The sequence below is a fragment of the Cebus imitator genome, unplaced genomic scaffold (assembly GCF_001604975.1).
Source record: "Cebus imitator isolate Cc_AM_T3 unplaced genomic scaffold, Cebus_imitator-1.0 Scaffold112, whole genome shotgun sequence".
Taxonomy (NCBI): domain Eukaryota; kingdom Metazoa; phylum Chordata; class Mammalia; order Primates; family Cebidae; genus Cebus; species Cebus imitator.
The window spans coordinates 3,332,500-3,352,351 of record NW_016107427.1 but is presented as its reverse complement, the minus strand read 5'-3'; the positions used below and the strand labels follow the sequence as shown (position 1 = coordinate 3,352,351).

Here is a 19,852-nt window from a genome sequence, read left to right as displayed (position 1 = left end):
CCCCAGGACTCTGAGCTCTGCTCTGGCAACAGCTTTCCCTCCTTTACTTCTTTGTTCCTGGGGGTGGCCCACTACCACAGGCCCCTTGGTGTTTTTCTCTCAACCTGCCAACACCTCTGAAAATGCTCTTTTCATGAACAAATCTCTTCAAACGCCCCCGTTGAGTGGGCCATCTGTTTCCTGCCCAGACTCGGAGAGGTGCCTGTCTTGCAGTGTGCCAGGATGGCACACACAGCCGGGGAATCCCAGCAGCACCTGTGCAAGGCCAGCACCACAGCAAAGTGTCTGGCGTCCATCACCCGTGCCTGCGGCGTCCAGGCAGAGCTCAGGGCCGGGCCTGTCCTGGGCCCTGCAGCGGAGCCAGGCCTCAGGCAGATGGGGCCCGGGCAAGCTCCAGAACCCAGGGTGGTGAGAAGGCAGGAAAGATCCGGGGATCAGACAGGCCAGCTGCCATGCTGGAGGGGTGGCCTGCTAGGGGCCCCAGAGCCTGTCCTGACTGCCACAGGCTGTGATGGCCTGGCTCAATTCTGGTGTCCAAGAGCTTTGGAGAGAAGGCAAGAAAGCCCTGGCCACGGGGACCCACCATGCCATGCCATGCCATGCCAGGGCAAGTGGGGAACTTCCAGGCTGGCTCCTCTCTCCTAGGTATCACTGGCCCCTCCACGCCATCCCCTCCTGACGCCCGTCCTTGTCCTTTCCTGCTATCATCCTGTTCTGTTTTCACCAAAGGAGCTCCCTGGCTTCCAAGCTCTGAAGCCTCTGACGGGATGGGCATGAGCAGTGCCAGCCCCTGCTGTCCATCGGTCATAACCCCCAAAGAAAGCAACTCCCAGGGCACGGGGCAAAGAGGCGCCTCACTGTGCCCTGGGCTGGCCTCTCCTGTTCCCTTGACTCCAGGATGGAAGCCCAGAGCGGGTGCCTGCCCCCTGGGAGGGTCTGCAGGAGCAGGCGGGCAGGACTTTGTCATTTCTGTATCAGCCCCTTCCGGAGAGTGCCACCACTCCTGAGTCTAAGGGGTGCCCGGCTGAACCCCGGCAGCAGCCACAGGTTCTGGGTAGGGGGCACCATCCCAGGCAGGAGGAAACTGGCCTCACTGCACAGGTGTGGCTGGAAGGGAAGCGTGACTTTCTGGCGTGGAGCCCAACTGGGGCGGAGACTCCACTTTCCCTCCTCGGGGCCCCAGCTCCTTCCAGGGTCTGTGTGACCCCGTTTCCTCCTGGGTCTGGACTCCTGACACGACAGCATCCTCAGTCACTCTTCCTTCCTGTGGCTGCTGCAGCTGCCTCCCGCAGTCTCCTTCCTCTTTCTCTCCTGTTCTTCTCTGTGGTGACACTGGCAGCTGCCACCCCCAGCCCCTGCTGGCCACAGCCGTGAGAGCCATCTAGGGAGCTAGATGTGTCTAGGGAGCTCCTTTCCTGGAGCACACTCTCATCTTGGGACTGTGAACTACCCCGGAGATCTGGGAGGCGTCCCAGGTGCCCCTGACACAGCCACCGTTCCTTTGGAATCTCACGTTTTTCTGTGAATAATCCCCAGGCATCTTCCCCTGCTGCCCTGTCAATGCGGCGCTAATGGGTAGTGCAGCCTCCCACAGGCTCTGCCTGCAAGGATGGGGCTCCAGGAATGAGGGGTGTCCAGCCTGCGGCTCTGCCCATCAGGGCCTCGTGGTATCAATGCTGGTGACAGCTCACCACACAGCCATCAGGATGACTAACACCACCCAGGCAGGCAGGGGCTGGATTCTGGGCCTGGGTCTGGCCCTCACAGATCAGGGGAGGGACCCCGCAGCCTGCACGAAAGCCTGTTTACCAGGAGGGAGGACACCAGGCGAAGGCCTGTCCACCCCTGTGGGACCTGCCCCTGGGGGCACATGGGCAGCTTTCACCCCTGGTCACCCTCCTCCCAAGCCCCAGGCCAGGTGCAGGACCAGGCAGGCAGAGGAAAAGCGCATCAGAGAGGAGCTGCCAAGGAGCTGCTGAGGGGCTTTGATAAGGACAGACACATGCGTGTGTCCCCAGAGGTCGGCCCAGTGTGACTGACAGCGTAGTGGCGCCAAAGATGACCACGCCCTAATCCTGGGAACTGCAAAAATGTCTCACCCTATGAAACAGAGGGGAGCTAGGGCAGGACCCCCCCGCCCCAGGTTGGCAGTGGAGAGGCCACCCGGATTCCCCAGCAGGCCTGGTGTGGGCACAGCGGTGGGGAGGGAGGAGACTCAGCATCAGATGCAACACGGGGTCCTATCCTCCATGGCTGGCTTGGAACCAAGGAAGAGGCCGTGAGCCAGGGAATGCGGGTGGCTTCGGGAAGCCAGAAAAGGCAGGGAAGTGGCTTCTCCCTGAGCCTGCAGGAGGAAGGCTGCCCGGCCCATACCTTCATCTCCATCATGGAGAGCGGGGTCAGGACACGGACCTCCAGAACCCTGAGACTCAATCTGTGTGCTCCAGCCGCTGATTGTGTGGGCATCTGTTACAGCAGGGCCGGGAAGGCATGGACTGAGGGAGGAACCCCGTGAGAATCTCAGTTCTGCCCCCATAAGTGTGCGACCAGGAATGGCCGAAGCCTCCCGGAGCCCAGAATTCACCTGGAACAGGGTCTGTGAAGAGCTGGGCTGGCTTAGGGAGAGGACGCGACTGTGCCAGGCAGCACAGCCTCCTTGGTCAGGGCAGCACCTCCGTCCCGGGCCATCACCAGGTGCGGGTGGGCTGCAGGGGCTGGGGAGGAGGGACAGGCTGGGAGCCCTGCTGAGGGAGAGGTGTCCTCCAAAGATGACCAAGTCTGGGCATCTGGCTCTAGGCAGGACTCCCAACCTCGCACCCAAGTGGGCTATAGGTCAGTGGACCTGCTGATCCCACCTGGCCTGGGACTGGGCAGACCCCAGCAGGAACCTCAGGGGCCCCCAGCTCTCTGTGTGGCTGGGAACGGGATCCATGTTCCCAGGATGCTCTACCCAGGGTCTTGAAACACAAGTGAGTCTGTCCTCAGTGTTTACAGCCAGCCCTGATGATCAGCAGAGGCCCCTTCCCAGATGGGAGCTGTGGCCCTGGCCTATGCCCTCCAGCCTGGGGAGAGGAGCCGTCTTGAAGCTTAGAAAGCAGCTGAGGTGGGGTGTGTGAGCCGAAGAGCAGAGGGCGCCTGCAGAGGTGAGCGGAGGGAGGCAGGTCAGGTTGGCAGGGGCAGTTGCTGCCAGGAGCTGGGGGCAGCCTGCTGGGGGGAGCAGCTGGATCGTGCCTGGGCTGCTGACCGACTCAGGGTAGGCTGGCGGGGTGGGGAGCTGCCTTCTTCGGAGGACTTTGCAAGGATAAAGCGTGGGTATCAGAGATGACTCACATCTTCTTCTGTTCCTGGGTGGGAGGGGTCAGTGACGAAGGGAGGCCAGGAAGGGACACACGTGGGTCACATAGCTGGGCCCAAACCCGGCTCTTTCCCAAAGAAGTGCTGGACTCACGCCTGGGGCTTCCCGGAGCGCCCTAGAGAGACCACATGGAGCGGCATTCTTCAAGGCCATCCTGACCCTTTCATCTTAGTGAAATTGCAGGTTTCAAGCCGTTGCCAGGGCTCCCGCCATGCCCCTCAATTAGGGTGGCCCGCCCACTGCTGCTGGGGGCCCTCAGGGCAGCCCTTCCTGGGAGAGACAATTCCAGCTTCCACTGCCTCCTCTCAGGGGCCAGACCTGGTGCTTGTATCATGGAAACTGCTTTTAAAAACCCAGCTCCTGGGGAGACAGGGATGTGGGCTCAGCACTGGGCTGAGTGCAGCCACCCCGTCTCCCTGCAGGACCCTCTCTGGGCTCCCACAGCTGTGATGTCACCGTGACTCGCAGCGGCTGCTGAGCACCCAGTGTGAGCCCCTCCTGGCCAGCTCGGTGCTGACGCAAATCAAAAGCTTCCAGATCCCAGAGCAGCTGCGCCGCCCCAGCTGGCAGTCCTAGGCAGCCAGGTGGGGAAGGTGGGGTTCTGGCATGGGGCCTGGCATTCGAGGTCATCAGCTGCTCTTCAGGGACAGCTAGCATGGGGCTCCCCAGAGGTCCGGGAGAGGCAGATACCGTGAAGCTCCTGGTGGGGACGGTGGTGTCATGAAGCCACAGGTCCTGCCTGCCAGACCAGACCCTGCTCGTCTCCCTGTTCCCCAGGGCATGGTGGCCCCTTGGGTCTGGTCGCTGGCTGTTTGGCTCAAGTGGCACCTGAAGCACGGCAGGAATCCAGGCCAGGATGCCCACAGGCTGTGAGGCAGGCACCGCGCGTGCCCCGGGAGTGTGAAGATAGTCCCCAGGAGCATCATGCAGGGCGGCGTCTGTGGGTGCGGGGGGCGGTGAGTGGCACCTGGTCTGTGTCCTATTTCCTCTGGGTCCCTTTCACCTAGGTTTCTTAACAGAAGCCAGTGGGAGCTGCAGCACTGGCTTCCAGGGTCTGCCTCACCTTTCAGAAGACCCTTGCTGCGGTGGCTTATGGCCACACAGGCACGCGGAAGGCTCCTATAAGGAATGAGCCTTCTGAGAGCCACTTGGGGAGGCCTGGGGGCCCTTTAGGACCCGGGAGCCACCATGGAGACCTCGACTGCCCTGGAGAGCTCCACCCACCGCTCCACAGACACACGGGGCCAGCCTGCCGGAGCGACCTGTGCATCCTTAAATATACACTCACACACATGCACATACACATGTACACATGTGCTCACACATGCACGTACACGTGCTCACACATGTGTATGTAAACACGAGCTCACACACATACACATGTACATATGTGCTCACACGCACACATGTGCTCACATGCACATACACAGGTACACATGCACTCACACACATGTACATGTGCTTGCACAGGCACATACATATGTGCTCACACACGCATGTACACATGTACACGTGCTCACACACATGAACATACACATGAGCTCACACACATGTACACACACGTACACATGTGCTCACACATTCTTGTGCACACCCATACATCACACTGCATGCAATACATATGCACACACACACACACAAAGCACTCACACATGCACATGACGTGCACACAATACACATGCATGCAAAATGTGCGCATACAGGCACACAGCACGTATGCATGTGTGCACATACAAGCACATGGGTAAGAGCTGAGAGCGTGTCTCAGGATTTTAAGTGTTTTTCTGTCCCCCTCCAGGACACACTCATACTGTGCAGTTGGGACTGAGTCCCTCTGCCCTGCACTCCATGGGCATGGAAGAGCAGGGTGTCCAGGGGCTGAGGACGGCCACCTGAGGGCTGACGAGGAGGCCACTGCCCAGGGTCAGGGTGATCCAGGTGGGCAGGACAAGACTGGAGTTGAGGACAATGACTTGAGGTCCCTCCAGGGCACCTTTGCCCCTGAGAGGCAGCCTGGGGTGAGAACTGGCTCCAGCCACCTTTCTCTGATATGTGAGGCAGACAGTCACGGGACATGGTGGACATGACACTGCTGTGCAGAGAAACCCCTCTGTGTACACAGCCCAAGTTCACCGGGCGGTCAGAGCTGGGTAAGGACAGGGAACACAGCAGCCCGTGACCTCTCAGCCACAGCAGAGGCCACCTGTGTGGGTGGCCGTCAGAGGGCAAAACCCTCCCTGGGGAGGCACCTTCCTGGCCTGTGCATTCTTGCCTGGAGACAGGAGCCACCAGCCCCCGAGCTGTTTACCTTCCGTCTGGCGGCCCAGCAGGGAGCCACTGCCCTCCCTCTCTCCTGGCCTAGGAGGCCTTGTCCTGGCTTTGCCCTGGGCGGGGACGCTGCTGCACTGTGCTACCCTCTTTCCCCAGCAACCGAGGGCCACCAATGGCTCCAGGGAGAACCCTGCCTCTAAATTGGGGCCATGGACACACAAGTTACCCACAGAACAAGTGCCCTTTTCCATGTAGTTCGCTGAGGTGCAGACCCAGAGCTCCTGGCATTGCTGGTGGAAACTTCCAGAAGCATGCAGCAGGATTGCCATAGGGTTAGGAAGCCAAGTGACCAGCAGACAGGCAGGTGTTTCTCGGCAGGACCCCTAACCCCCGGGGCCGGCCCCTGAACTGCATCTCCTGCTTGGGTCAGGGCCAGCCTGCTCCCCGGACACCCCAGGTGCTCCCACAGCAGGGCCGGACTGGCAATCCTGGGTGGGGCTGGTGTAGTGGCCCCAAAGACAAGCCCTGGGCCTGGGCGAACCCAGGGGCTCTGGCTGCAGCTCACCTGCCTGCCCAGGAAGCGGATGCTGGGGGTCTCTAGGAGGCTCCTTCTCCCCATGGGCTCCCCTGCAGCCCCTCCCCTGCCTCCCGGTGCACTTCCCTATGAGGGGTGAGGATTTGGCCTTAATAACCTAACATTGGCCCAGGCTGCATTTGCCGACACACGGCAGGCTGATGGTCATGCCCCCACATGGCTGGGCTGGTGGCTGCCAGCAGCACATGTGGACAGAGCTGCAGGGGGACCACCTAGCAAGAGTTTCCACCCTCAGGCACAGCAAAGGCCAGAGAGGCGGAAGGACCCTGGGCCCCGTCGCAGCCCGTGGGGAAAGCAGTGGTCAGGAGGGGGCTGATGGAGGGTTGCTCAGTCACCCCAAGCTGAGGAGTGGTTGATGGCACAGCCGCCTCGGCCCTCCTTCTCTGTTGGCAGGTTAATGGAGGCCCAGGTGGCCCCTAGACCAAGGGAGACGTCTCTGCTCATTTTGGCTGAGCAAGGCCAGAGGCAGCCAAGGGTTTGTTTCCCTGCCCACTCCCAGTTGAAAGTCAATATCCCACACACTCCACACTGCCCTTTAGATCCTAAGACGTAAATATTTGCTCTTCCATTAAGAAAATAATCAGCAGTCCTCCTGTAAGTGCAGCGTACACTCTGGTGCCCTTCAAAAGCAAACACCGCGGTTTCCAAACAAGGAGTGGAGAAGGCCTGGGTGGGGGCTCCTGGGAGCGCACGCCAACCCTGTGGGCTCTGCCCCAACCTGCCTGAATGTTCTGCAAGCCCTGGGGAGCCAAGGAAGGAAGCTGAGTGTGGGGAGGGGGAGACTGGCAGGAGCCCAGGGTGCGGAGGCCAAGGCAGGGAGGAAGAGCGGGCTGCTCCTGGCCACTTGGTATTGCATGGCCATCCCCAGGTCCGGCCCCGGGACAGCAGGCAGTGGCTTCTGCAGGGAGTGAGCCGTCTCCAGGTCCCCAGCCCCCACCTGGCCTTGCCAGAGCAGCAGTCAGAGGGCAGAGAGGCAGGGACCTTCAGCTGCACAGAAGGTCTGCGTGTGGGTCTGTTCTGCTTCTCACTGCACACGTGGCCTCGGCAGCCTGTCCACCTCTCCAGGCCTCAATGTTCTCATTTGTAAACGAGGGAATCACAGCTTCCTGGCACCACCACTGACCTCCCTGGGCCGGAGCAAGCTGTGGCCGGTAGCTGGGACCTGTTGGAAATAATTCTCGGTGCACAAAGAAAAACTAGCACGGAGACAAAGCATTTTTCGGCAACACAATTTTTACTTCCTGGCCATATTTTAACTTTTGTTTTTTTACTTTTTAACATTTGCTCACCACAGCCTGTGGCCTGGGGCGTCTCGTCCTGATGTTGTGTCCGTGACCTCATGTCGGCAGCTCGGAATCGGCCGTGCTAGGAGTGTTTGCACACGGGAACTGGCAGACGCTGGGCATCAAAGCCAGGACACTGCCCACCCATGGCCCTGGCCTCCCAGGTCCCCACGTGCTCATCCTGGGACTGCATTATGAGCACCTCGGACTGGAACGGTTGCTTATGAGCAAAGCGCTACAGGAGTCACATGAATACACGAGAAAACCAAGGAATGACTAAATAAACAGCTGGGGCCATGCTCCCTCACGTCTCCACTTCTGGTGTCAGAACTCCCCGGGGCAGGGAGCAGCCCCTCCCCACAGCACCTCCCCTGCAGAGAAGACATCCCAGGAACCCTCACTGCAGCAGGGGCGAGCAAGGCCGCCCGCCTTCGTCCCACATCACGAGGGCCTCGTGCAAGTCCCGAGCGGTCCATGTGCGTGCAGGAAGGCCAGGCGCCTGTGCTCGCTGCCTGCTTGCTGTAGATTTGGATGGAGCTGCCTGGAGCCTCCTGGGCGTGTGCGTTCCTGCACCCTGGCCCCCAGGGAGAGGCTCCTCACTCCCAGCTCAAGCAGCTCCTGGAAGTTGTCTGGATCAGGACCCCGCTCCAGGCCACACTCTGGCTGGGCGCCAGGTTTGGGGCTGATCACGTGAGATTCCCACGGCCCTGGGTTAGAGTCTGCTCCAGGGCTGGGGGAGCAGGAAGGTGCCGGCCGCCCAGACCCCACCGTCTCATCTGGGCCTGAGGCTTCGGCCCCCAGAGCGCCTGCTTCCTGCTGCTCAGAGGGTGTGAGAAGCTCCTGCCCTGCTGGAGCTCAGTGAGGACCAGCTCTGGCTTCCTTCATTTTAATCACGTCTTTCCAGGGACCTCTGGATCTGATGCCCACCAGGGCTCCCTGGGCCTCTCTTAGGGGAGGGTGTCATTGGCTTATTTTCTGCCAACAGGAGCAAAGGGTGAGGCAACAGATCGACCTGAGTTGGGGGGTGGTCAGAGACCTGTGGTCACCTGTGACCCGATGGGAACAGGCAAGTCTGGGGAGCTGTGAGTAAGAAAGCACTCTGGCCTGGCCACGTGCGCTGATGGGGGGCCTGTTCCCCCGATGGAGGCCCTCCCTGCGGCTTCCTCTGCTCTTATCTGCGCCCCTCCATCCTTCCTGGAGCACCCCTGCCCGAGCCTGTCCTGGCCCCGTTTTAATCCACGCTGCTTCCTCCTCTGGATCTCTGGCCATCAGGGAGGCCCCTCTCACGGGCCTGCTGAGCTCCACCACCCCCTCCTCCTGCAGAAGACACCTCTTTCACCCGCCCCAAGGACCAGGCAGCCTCCATCCGGGTCTCTCCTGCATCCCCTCATTCCAGAGGGCTCCCAAGGGCAGAGGCAGCTTGAAGTGAGAGTCTGTGGACGGCAGGCCCGCCTCAGGGGAAGCACACACAGCCTCTGCCGAGCTTGGAGGGTCCCAGTCACCCATGGTCAGTCACCATTCTCCAGCTTGGGGCACACTGAGCACGGCTGGGAGATGGTGCAGCAAAGGCCCAGAGGAGGTCCTAGCCCAGGCCGCCGGGTGCCTGGCCTGGCTGCTTGGGGAGGGGCAGCCCCTGTGGGCCCCTGGAGGGCCTCTTCTGTGCCAGTGCCCCCACGGCACATGCCACCCAGGAGTCCCGGGCCCCGGGTCAGGAGGGTGACCACCGCCTGCCTGCACAGGCTGAGGAGCGAGGTCTTCGAGCCTTTGCTTCCCGGCCCGTGGCTGACCGACCCCTGTGCCAGGAACAAGTACGCCGGCCTCTGCAGCTTGGGCCGAGACAGCAGCCCCAGCAGAACGCTTCTGGATTGGATCTTCGTGTCCCTCATCTGGCAGCTCCCAGACCACACTGAGGGGGTCAGACACCCAGGTCTCCATACCTCTTGGGGAGCTATGGCGGCGCCCCTATCTGTCTGTTTCGGGTGTAATGGGGAGTCCACATGCCCTGGAACCCGCCAGCAGCTTCAGGTGGCTGCACCTGACCTTCTAGTTGGTACTGAGAGGTCCTTGGCCCTCACCCCCCACCGCCACTGACACCAAAGAACTCTGTGGTTACCTCAACCTCAGGCCATGTGGCGGGGACCCCAGGGCCGGCCCTTCTCACCAGGCCCAGTTACAAAGGCAGGGATGGACCCCAACCCTACAGAAAGCAGGGACCCACGCCTTCCAGATGGTTCCCCCACTGCCCCAAAGCACACCTGACGGGTCAGACCGTGGGCCCGAGAAACAGATGCCCCACTTGACTGGTGCACAGATTTCCAGGAAACAGCAGTCAGCGGCCCCTCCATTCCTCTGAGGAGAGCAGGAAGAGCTTAGCCCTTTGTGAATTCCTTTCTTCCCCAGCACGTGATGGAGCCACGCCTCACTGCTCAGCATTGACAAGGAGGACAGATGTGCCCGGCAGGCTCCTTCTCGCCCACAGCACCAGCCTCCAGCCCAGCCCTGGCCCTGCTAGTCGTGACTGTCACAGCCCAGGCAGGGAAGGGACGTCAGGGCCCAGGGACCCTAGGACACCCAGTGGGAAGAGGCCTCAAATCAGCCAGGGCCTTAGGGTGCCTGCTTGGATTGTGATTTTAGTGTCTCCTTTTGAACAGTCATGGGTTGGTTTTCTTGTGTATTAGAAAAAAATGTAGGGCGTAAAGACCAAGATGAAGGGTTCTGGAGTTTTTGGCGGAGGCTGAGTTCCTTGTCAGCGGAGCCGGCTGAATGAGAAACTCGAATCGCACCTCAGGTGTGGCTGAGAGCCTGCCATGTCTGGTGAGTGGCTGCAGCCGGAGGCCGCACTCCTGCCTGCAGCTGTGGTCAGCACGCCGTCTCTGGAAGGGGCCTCGTGGTCTCTGGCCTCAAAGTGCAGAGGCAGCCACAAACGTGGGTTTGGCTTGTGCCAATTACACTGTGTTTATGGACCCGGAGATGGGAATTCTGTGTAACTCTCATGTGTCACAAAGCCTTTTTTCCCCCAACCATCTATAAATGTTAGAATCATTCCCAGCCTGTGGTCAGACATGGGCAGGCTGAACTTGGCCACGGCCGCAGGCCCACAGACCCAGGACGCTGAAGGGGCTCACTGGACAGGGCACGTGGCACTGGGCATCGGGGCCTGGGCTGGAACTCCTGTCCCTACCTCAGGGCCCCTAGGGGTCTTGGGGGCGTGGCGGACACTGGGTGTGGTTCCCACTAGCCATATCCCAGCCCCTTCCTGCCCCCGTGGCATCAGTGGGGGGCCTGTTGCCTCTGGGGCTGGAGGGATCCCCACTGGGCCACCATGCAGGCTGTGGGGTGCTGTGCGGCCAGGCCGGGCCCGGAAGGAGTTCCATCTGTCCGAGTAGAGAAAGAGGCCCCACCCAGAGAGAAACAGAGTGGATAGCAGCAGGGGGCTGGGTTGCCAAAGGCCCCAAGCCCAGCTTCTCCAGGGACTCGAAACAAACTTCCTTTTTTGCTTAAAGTTATTTCAAGTGTAGGTCTTATTTCCTGCAACTCTCAAAATCCTGAAGCTCCACGAGTTTTCCCTCAGCTCCCAGAGGAGACCCTGGAGGACCCAGCCAGGCTCACGGCAAAACAGCTCCTGGGAGCTCATGGCCCAGCGGGATGGGGTCCCAGCCTCAGCGAGGAAGCAGGGCCCGGGGGCGGGGCCCACACGCCTGGGAGAGCAGGTGACACACCCAGAAACCCACCGCCTTGGACCTGCCCTGGGCAGCCCGAGACAATCAGGGTGGCGCAGACTGCGTTTCCCTGTGAGGAGCCCTCCTCCCGTCGCTGCCAGTCTCGTCCCAATCTGCTTTTGACCTGTCTGGGGTGCCACGGCCCCGCCTGTGAACTGGTTGCTTAGCCAAGATGAGCCCGAGGAGCCGGCAGTTGTGCCAGAATATTCCAAAGGCCCAGAGGCTGTCACAGACAGTGACGTGTGATAAAAATCCCCAAATGTCCCAGGGCAGGAAGCCAGTTTAACCCTTCCCGTTTCCCTGCCTGCAGCTACTGTGGAAACCATCATTTCATAGGCAGGAACTTACCGGTGTCCTGCTGGAAGCCGTGCGTGTGTCTGACAAGAGACTGAGACATCTCTTGGCAAGCACGGCTGGCAGAGACCTGAATAAAGACCAGCGTCTTGGATTCCAGCACAGGCCCTAAAGGGGCGCTTGCTTCTTAAGGGGTCCAGGGGCTGAAGCTGGAGGAGGAGGTAGCCAGCTCCCGGGGGAGGGTGGAGGGCAGCCAGCATATCCCCCCGAGGCCCTGTCCAAGCTCAGCCTAGGAGGCTGGAGCTGCAGCCTCTGTCCCCTGCCCCACCCTTGGGGAGGGGCTCCCGAGGAAGGGTTGGCTGTGCCACCAGAAGCTGGGCCTGCCGCTCATTTCCATGGCCCTGGTGGCCTTCATGGAGGAAGCCATTGTGTGCAAAGGAAGGAAGGTAAGAGGCCACCTCCTTCTCTCACCCTATCTGGGGAAACCGAGGCGAGTGACATCTTAAGTCCCAGGGCGCTCCGTGGCACAGCTGAGACTCCAGCTTCTGTCTTCTGACTCCCAGGGAGGTGTCTTTGGGCCCCTGGGATGCAGGCTGAAAGGGCTGGTTTTGGAATCGGCTGCGCATGTTCATTTTCCTCAATTCTGCATTAAAATTGCCTCAAGTCCTAGTTCTGATGTCACACGAATGTGTGTGTAGATTCTGCGTATACACAATGGAGCCAATTGATCAGCAAAAGTGTATTTTGCCATAATTTCAAACCGATGTTTCCTATGTAGTGACTGCGGTTTAAAGTCCCTGTACCTCTTGAAGGCCACCATTGAACTGAGGCAGTTCCAGAGCAGGAGCTATCCGGTCACCTCAGGGTAGAATCCCAAGGGAATTCTCTTCCTCCCCAAGATCACTCTTTCCCGGCCCATCCCCCCTCCCCTGTCATCCTCTCTCGCCCTGTTTCTGTCACACACACTGTTTTCCAGATGGAGCTAACCCGCAGTCCCTCCGCCCCATCACAGGTGGTCCAGCATCTGGCAGGAGGGGCGTGTGGGGGATAGCCCCCCCAGGACCTTTGGGGGGACAGCCCCAAGTGCAGGGGTGCATTGAAGCCCTCTGACACCTCCCTCCGCTCCAAGACCTTCTGTGCCAGCCCCAGGTGGCTGGCTGCAGACCCCAGGGAACTGTGACTGTCAGAGGCCATCAGGACTGTGGGACCAACTCCCACTCAGACCAGATCTGGGGTGAGACGGGGGTGGAAGCATGGGGATGTGAGGGCCTGCATGGCTCAGGGTTCTGAGGGGACATTGAACACAGGTGAGCAACCCTCTCCATTCGGCCTGGACTAGGGGGTGTGGGACTTTTAGTGCTGAAACCAAGGAAGTCCCAGGCAGATCAGGGCCCTGGCCCCCTGTTGGGGTGGACGTCTGGGAGGGCTGCAGGGTGGCAGTGTACAGATGAAGGCTGAGACCCCAAGGGCCTGCCATCCCAACAGTGTGCCTGCCACGCAGGTCCCACCCCTTGGTGAGGGCACTGTTGAGTCCTGGCCAGTTCCCCCGCCCAGGCTCAGGTGGCAGCTGAGGAGGGCGAGGAGGATGCCTGGTCCCTTGCGCTGAACCTGCTGTCCTCAGGACAGGGGCTCCCCAGGGCCCAGGACACCATCTATGGAATAGTGGTCCTGGGTCCCATCCAACTGCCAGTGTCACCACACACGATTCTCCGACGCTTTTCCTCCTGGCTCCGGGAGACATCAGCAGGAGACACCGTGCCTGAGTGACATGAAGTGCTGCAGGGTCCCCAGCCCAGCAGGGTCCCCAGCCCAGCAGGTGTGGGAGCAGGGCTTGCTGGGTTCAGGGTGGCCCCAGCCGAGGCCTCCTGTCCAGGAAGCCACATAAATAATTTAAACCCTTTTTTCCTGACTATAAAAATAATACATATTCATTGATAGAGAGTTTGAAAATTAAGACCATTACAAGAAACAGAAGGAGAAAAACCACCATATATTCACAACAGCAAGAGAACACCATCAACATTGTGGAATGCTTCCTTCCGGCGCTGCCTGTTCCTGTGCATTTCAACAACATAAACAATGTGTGTGTGTGTGCGTGTGTGTGTGCATGTGTATGTGTATGTGTGGGTATGTGTGTTGTGTATGTGTGTGTCTATGTGTGTGTCTATATGTGTGTGTAAGTGTATATGCGCGTGTGTGCACCTATATGTGTATATGCATGTGTGTATGTGTGTGTATATGTGTGTGTGGGTTTGTGTGTGTGTGTGTGTGTGTCTATGTGTGTATGTGTGTATATGCATGTGTGTGGGGGGTATGTGTGGGTGTATGTGTATGTGTGTATATGCATGTGTGTGTATATGTGTGTATATGTATGTGTGGGTGTGTGTGTATGTGTGTATATGCATGTGTATGTGTGGGTTTGCATGTGCATGTGTCTGTATGTGTGTGTGCATGTGTGTCTGTATGTATGTATATGCATATGTGTGTACATGCATGTGTGTATGTGTATGTGCATATATGCGTGTATGTGTGTATATGCATGTGTAGGTGTGTATGTGTGTATATACATGTGTGTGTATGTGTGTGCCTGTATGTGTATGTGTATATATACATGTGTATGTGTGGGCTTGCATGTGCATGTGTGTCTGTATGTGTTTGTGCATGTGTGTCTGTATATGCATATGTGTGTATGTGTGTATATGTGTGTGTATGTATGTGTATGTGCATATATGCATGTGTGTATGTGTGTATATACATGTTTGTGTGTTTGTATGTGTGTACGTGTGTATATGCATGTGTGTGTGTATGTGTATATGCATGTGTGTGTGTGCCTGTATGTGTGTATATGCATGTGTGTGTGTGTGTGTTCTAGCTGGGTTTTCTGAGACTCTGTATTTGTCTTTTTGGCATCCATTTGTCACAGGGCCAATTGGATTCACTATAATTTTCTTATTTTCTATATTCTTGATGCTCTGGCATGCAGGGACCCTTGCAGACCAACCCTCCCAGAGCTGGCTGATATTGGAGCCAACACAGGGCTTGACCTAGAGCAGGCAATCCTGTCTATACCCTAACCACCGGCTTCATCTCACTCGTACACCAAGCCAGCATTTTCCCTGCCCTAGATGACCCCAGAGCCAGGCAAGCAGGGACAGCCCCTATGCCCCAAAGTCCACCAGAATTGTTCTGGCCAGCCAGTCCTGAGCTGCCCACCCGCCTTCCCTGCCCTGCCCTTCCCAAGGAAACCACAAGAAAGGCTGGTGCCTGCTCCTGCCCAACCTAACTGAAACTTCCTGCCTCCCTCCTCTTGCAAATATAAAAATCTCCCTTCTGGGACATGGCCTCTTCGCATTGACAGTCAGTCATACCTCTGTAAACGCACGCCGGGGTATGATTCTCATCCAACCTGTGTGTGTGGGGTGTGTGTGTGGTGTGCGTGTGTGGGGTGTATGCGTGTGTGTGTAAGCTTAGCTCACTTTTGTAGCTCAACACTATAACTACAGGGATCCCCAGCGCCATTGGTACCCTTTCTCAATGCAATTTGTAATGATTGTATGGCATTCTCTCCTACGGATATACCCAAATCTCCCCTTTTGCCATATTGGATTTGCTTCTGTGGATTTTTTAATTACGCTGAGATGAATCTTTTTTGCATCAATATTTTCCCATATCTTGGGATCTTTCCTTATGTTAGAGGATCAGAAATAGAAGCCCAGAATTGAAGGAACATTTTTGGGTTGCAGGTTCTTGTTGACAATATCCTCCAAAAGTCCACCTGCATTTACACTCCACGGAGGATTATCGGTTAAATAAAAGTTCACCAGTTCAACAGCGAAACTGGTGACCAGATGTGCCTTCTTTTGTCGACTGATGAGTCGAGACTTCTTCCTGGTGTTCAGTGGTCACTCATACTGACATCCTTGAGAACTCCCTACTCCTGTTCTTGACCTGCCTTTCAAGTTGAGGTCTCTTTTAAAAAGGTAAACTGAGGCATAATACACTTTTTAAAGGGTTGACTTGAGCAAATTGCCATTCATGAATTGGGCAGCCCCACACCAGAGTGAACCAGGAGCTCCACCAAGGGAACACAGGGGCAGCTCTGCAAGGACAGAAGGTATCTGATTAGCTGCAGGTTTGTAGTTGCCTAATGTAAAGAAGAGAAAGCACCTGATTGGCCGCAGGTACAGAGTTGCCTCAGGTAAAGCAGAGAAAGTATCTGATTGGCTGCAGGTACACAGCTGCTTTATGGGGCCCATCCCATTGGAAAGTCCCTGGTTATGTAAGGTTGTTGGCTGCCTCTGATTGGTGGAGCTTAAGTTCTGTTTCTCCTTAACGTAGGCATTTGCAAGAAACAGCTCGGTTTCGCTTACCTCTGCAAATCAAGCAAGGGTGAGGTCACTTGTGAGGCCTGCCTGGCACCATCCGCTTGAGCCTCCTGGGGCCTGGTCTCCAGTTTAATGTAACAGGCCGCTAAGACTTCTTTCTTTCTGTTTGGAGAAAGAAGTTCTTTGCTTATGAGGGGATTGTTCTGGGTTGAGTTACATCTGTCTCCATCCCACTCCCCATGTATATGCTGAAGTCGTGACCCCCACTATCTCAGAGTGTGACTCATTTGGAAACAGGCTCTTTGCAGGTGGAATTCGTTAAAAGGAGGCCTGCTGGGGTAGGCTGTGTCCCTGTTCCAGTGACCACTAGCATTCCGGAAAGGGGAGATCTGGACACAGACAAGCTCTGAAGAGCGTGTGTGAGGTGGGAAGCAGACGGGAACTGGGACGCTGCTTCCACCAGCCAGGGAATGCCAGGGGTCCCAGAGGCACAGAGAGAGGCCCGGACAGACACTGCCCACAGCCCCAGCAGGAACCAGCCCTCCTGACACCATCTCTGGCCTCTGGCCCCCAGCACCTCGAGAGAGTGGACGTCTGTGGTCTGGACCCTCGGTCTGCGGTGCTTTGTGCTGCAGCCCCAGACCCCCAGGGGTCAAGCCTGACCAGCCGATGGCTGCCAGCATGGTCTCAATTTTCTCCATGGGGACAGAAGGCAGCTCTGCTCCCCTTTCCTGGCAAGGACCCTCAGGGCTGGCCCTGCGTGGTCCATGTCACAGAAGGGCCAGTCCCCCTTTCCTCCCCAGAGAGGCTGTTCCCAAAAGCCCAGGGCGACATGTCACAAGCAGCCCTCAGTCCCAAGTCCCCTCTGTGACACCTGCTGCTGGTGCTAGGTGGCTGTCGGAGAGCCCTGCCTGAGGGGCTTCCAGCTGTAGCAGGTGAGGGTCCCTCAGTCCTCCAGGATGCGTCCTGGATAGAAGCTACATGTGTCTGGTGCCAGCAAAGAGCCCAGGACAGCAGCTCCTGCTCCCCTGGCTGGGCAAACTGAGTATCTAATGAGGGCCCCAGCACCAAGAATGGCCCCCAGCACAGAGGATGTGGGACTAAAGTGGTATTGGGCGTCGCGGAGTTTCGAACGACAGAGATGGAGTCCTTGGGCCAGCACAGCCCAGGCCGCTGCTGGGTCACAGCCAACAGGACAGCCTGGCCTCGTGCTGAGGCCACCGCAGGGCGGGCGCAGGGCCTACTGCACATTGCTGGCACCTCTGCTCTCAGCCCCACACTTTGTTTCTAGGGACCTGGAAGCTGCACACTCACTTCCAGAGCTCTCATGCCCATAGGTGCCTCGGCCAGCTCTGCTGCAGGAGGAGGGGCAATGCTTCTTGCTTCCAGTTGGCACTGGTGGCCACTAGGGTCAGGGCAGGTGTCCTCGCCCTGCTGGAGGCGGCCCCTCAGCAGCACATCCACAGCCAGATACAGCTCAGCAGCACAGACTTCGTGGGCAGGAGCAGCTCCTGTCTCCGGGAGTGCCCTCTTGCCCTGGCCTCCCCTGAACACGCTTCTCCCTTCTGCTCTTCTGGCACCTCGGTAGCTGATTCCTGGTGTTAAAATTCCTCTGTTGGAACATCTAGACTGGCTGGTGTCCCTCACAGGATGCTGACTGCCAGGCCTGCTGTCCTTTAGTGAAGTCAAGAATGAAAGAGCACCCCCGGGCCAGGGATAGCCAGAGACACATCGCATGCAGAGCCACCTGAGAGTGACCACCCCGTTCTACGGCAAATATAGCTGCAAGCCCCAATGCACATGTAAACGCAAGTGCAAGCACAGATGCAAATGCAGTGCAAGTCCAGATGCATCAGCTGCACCCGAGACCACCCGCCGGCCACAGATGCAACATGCACACATACTGTGCAGCCCCGCAGCTGCACCTGAGACCACCCCTCCCCACCACAGACACACGTGCACACGTACTGTGCAGCCCCACAGTTGCACCCCTGACGCTACCCTTCCCCACACAGACACACATGCACACGTACTGTGCAGCCCTGCAGCTGCACCCCCTGATCACCCCTCCCCACTGCAGACACACATGCACACGTGCTATGCAGCCCTGCAGCTGCACCCCCTGACCACCCCTCCCTGCTGCAGACACACATGCCCACATGCTGTGCAGCCCTGCAGCTGCACCCCGTGACCACCCCTCCCCGCTGCAGACACACATGCACACATACTGTGCAGCCCTGCAGCTGCAACCCGTGACCACCCCTCCCCGCTGCAGACACACGTGCACATGTGCTATGTAGCCCCGCAGCTGCACCCCCTGACCACCCCTCCCCGCTGCAGACACACGTGCACACATACTGTGCAGCCCTGCAGCTGCACCCCGTGACCACCCCTCCCCACTGCAGACACACGTGCACACATGCTGGCATACTGCAGAGCACAGTGTGGTAGCGTTGTTTTTAATGGCAAAGGCCTGAACGCAACCTAAATATCCATGGGTAGTTATGAGCCCTCCAATGGGCTGCCACTCAGCCACGGGAAAGGCTGGGGCTGTGTGGTGCTGGGGAAAGAGCTCTGACGCATGGCACTCGCTGAAAAAGCGAGAGTGCAGAAGAACACGCACGGAGAGCCCCCACCTCAGCACAGAGGCGCAGACAATGCTTGTGCCTGCTCACTCATTAATGCACAGAAGGACGCTTACCACAGCTGGCCACGCTGCTTGTCTCGGCGGGCGGGCAGGGAGCGGGTGGAAGGAAGGCTTCACAGAATAGATACCCTGTGGTGCCTGTAGAACTTTGAGGCATATGCCACTCTACAAAATACATGCAAAAATGTACTGTTTGTTAAAGGATTGAATTTGAGTAATGTGATTATTTCACAAAAGACCCTGGCACTCCTGGCAGGCAGCGGTGGGCAGGCAGCCCCCCGGGGGGCCACAGCCTGCCCAGGCAGCGGGGAGCAGCAGGAGGAAGACCCCCTGCTCACTGCAGACCTGAGCTCAACCCTGAGGAGCCAGGCCTCTGAGTGCCTTGAGGCTGCTGGAGGCGGGGGGTCTCCCACCCCTGGAGGCCCCGAGAAACCTCATCTGGGGTCAGTGCCTGTGCCTGCTCATTTGGCCGTAATGAATGGGCAGTCCTAGGAGCAGATATGCCTCAGAACAGCCCAACCAGACGGCCTGGAGAGCCACCTCTGGGGCCCACTTTAAAGCCACACTGTGGCCACAAGGGACACTGCTGATCCGGTGGTCTGCAGAGCTACTTGCTCAGTGTATTTATGTCACCTCACCCACCCCAGCCAGCCAGGGGAGGCCAGGGGAGCCCCTCAATGGAACCACCAATATCATAGCCCCCACCAGGGGCAGGCCCTGCAGCAGCCTGGAGACTGACATGTCCACACCATCGATGGCAGTGGCGAGGGGCTGTGTAGATGGGCAGAGCTGCTGGGGCCTTGGGGAAACCAGGGCCAGCCGCTGCCAGCAGCTGCTGGCCGGGCTGTGGGCTCTTGGGGAGGACTGACCACCGTGTGGTCCAGGAAGAGGACTGCTCATTGTTTCAACAGTCTGTGTGCCCTGATGGCGGGCTGTCTACTGACACCTGGTCCAACATCTCTCAGGTGAAGTCTGGGTGGTGCCAGGGCTTGAAAGCCCCTCCCCTGGAGAGCTCCCCTGTTGGTTTTGACTTCTGTCCTTGGCAGGTGAGCCTTCCTGCCTGTACCGCCAGCTTGAGGCCCACAGGCCCTCACCCTTCTTCCCAGGAGTGCCCTGACATGCCCGCACCCCTGACTGACAGACAAGAGAAACCCGCTGATTCTGAGCACAGGTGGCCTGGCTCCTGCACAGACCCCCACTCCACCGTTTTTGGGCACAAACTTCAAAGAGCCTGCCAGGGTTCATGCCACTTCAAGAAGCCGGCGCACTGGGAATCTGGAATCTTCCAGCTGTCAGTCAGCGGTGCCCACCTGCGGGAGCCAGGTTCTGAGCAAACTCTAGCTCTGTGCTTTCCCAGAGTGAA

The 19,852-nt window shown here is 58.4% G+C and overlaps 1 protein-coding gene across 1 annotated transcript; it reads left to right on the top strand.

Annotated features, from left to right (window-relative positions):
- Positions 1-7,774: 7,774 nt before the first annotated feature.
- LOC108311211 lies at positions 7,775-19,530 on the top strand. The gene is made up of 2 exons (XM_037742043.1): positions 7,775-11,963; positions 19,401-19,530. Exon 1 carries the CDS (start codon positions 8,645-8,647, stop codon positions 9,593-9,595), a length of 951 nt encoding a protein of 316 aa, XP_037597971.1. The 5' UTR covers positions 7,775-8,644; the 3' UTR covers positions 9,596-11,963; positions 19,401-19,530.
- The last annotated feature ends 322 nt before the right edge of the window (positions 19,531-19,852 follow it).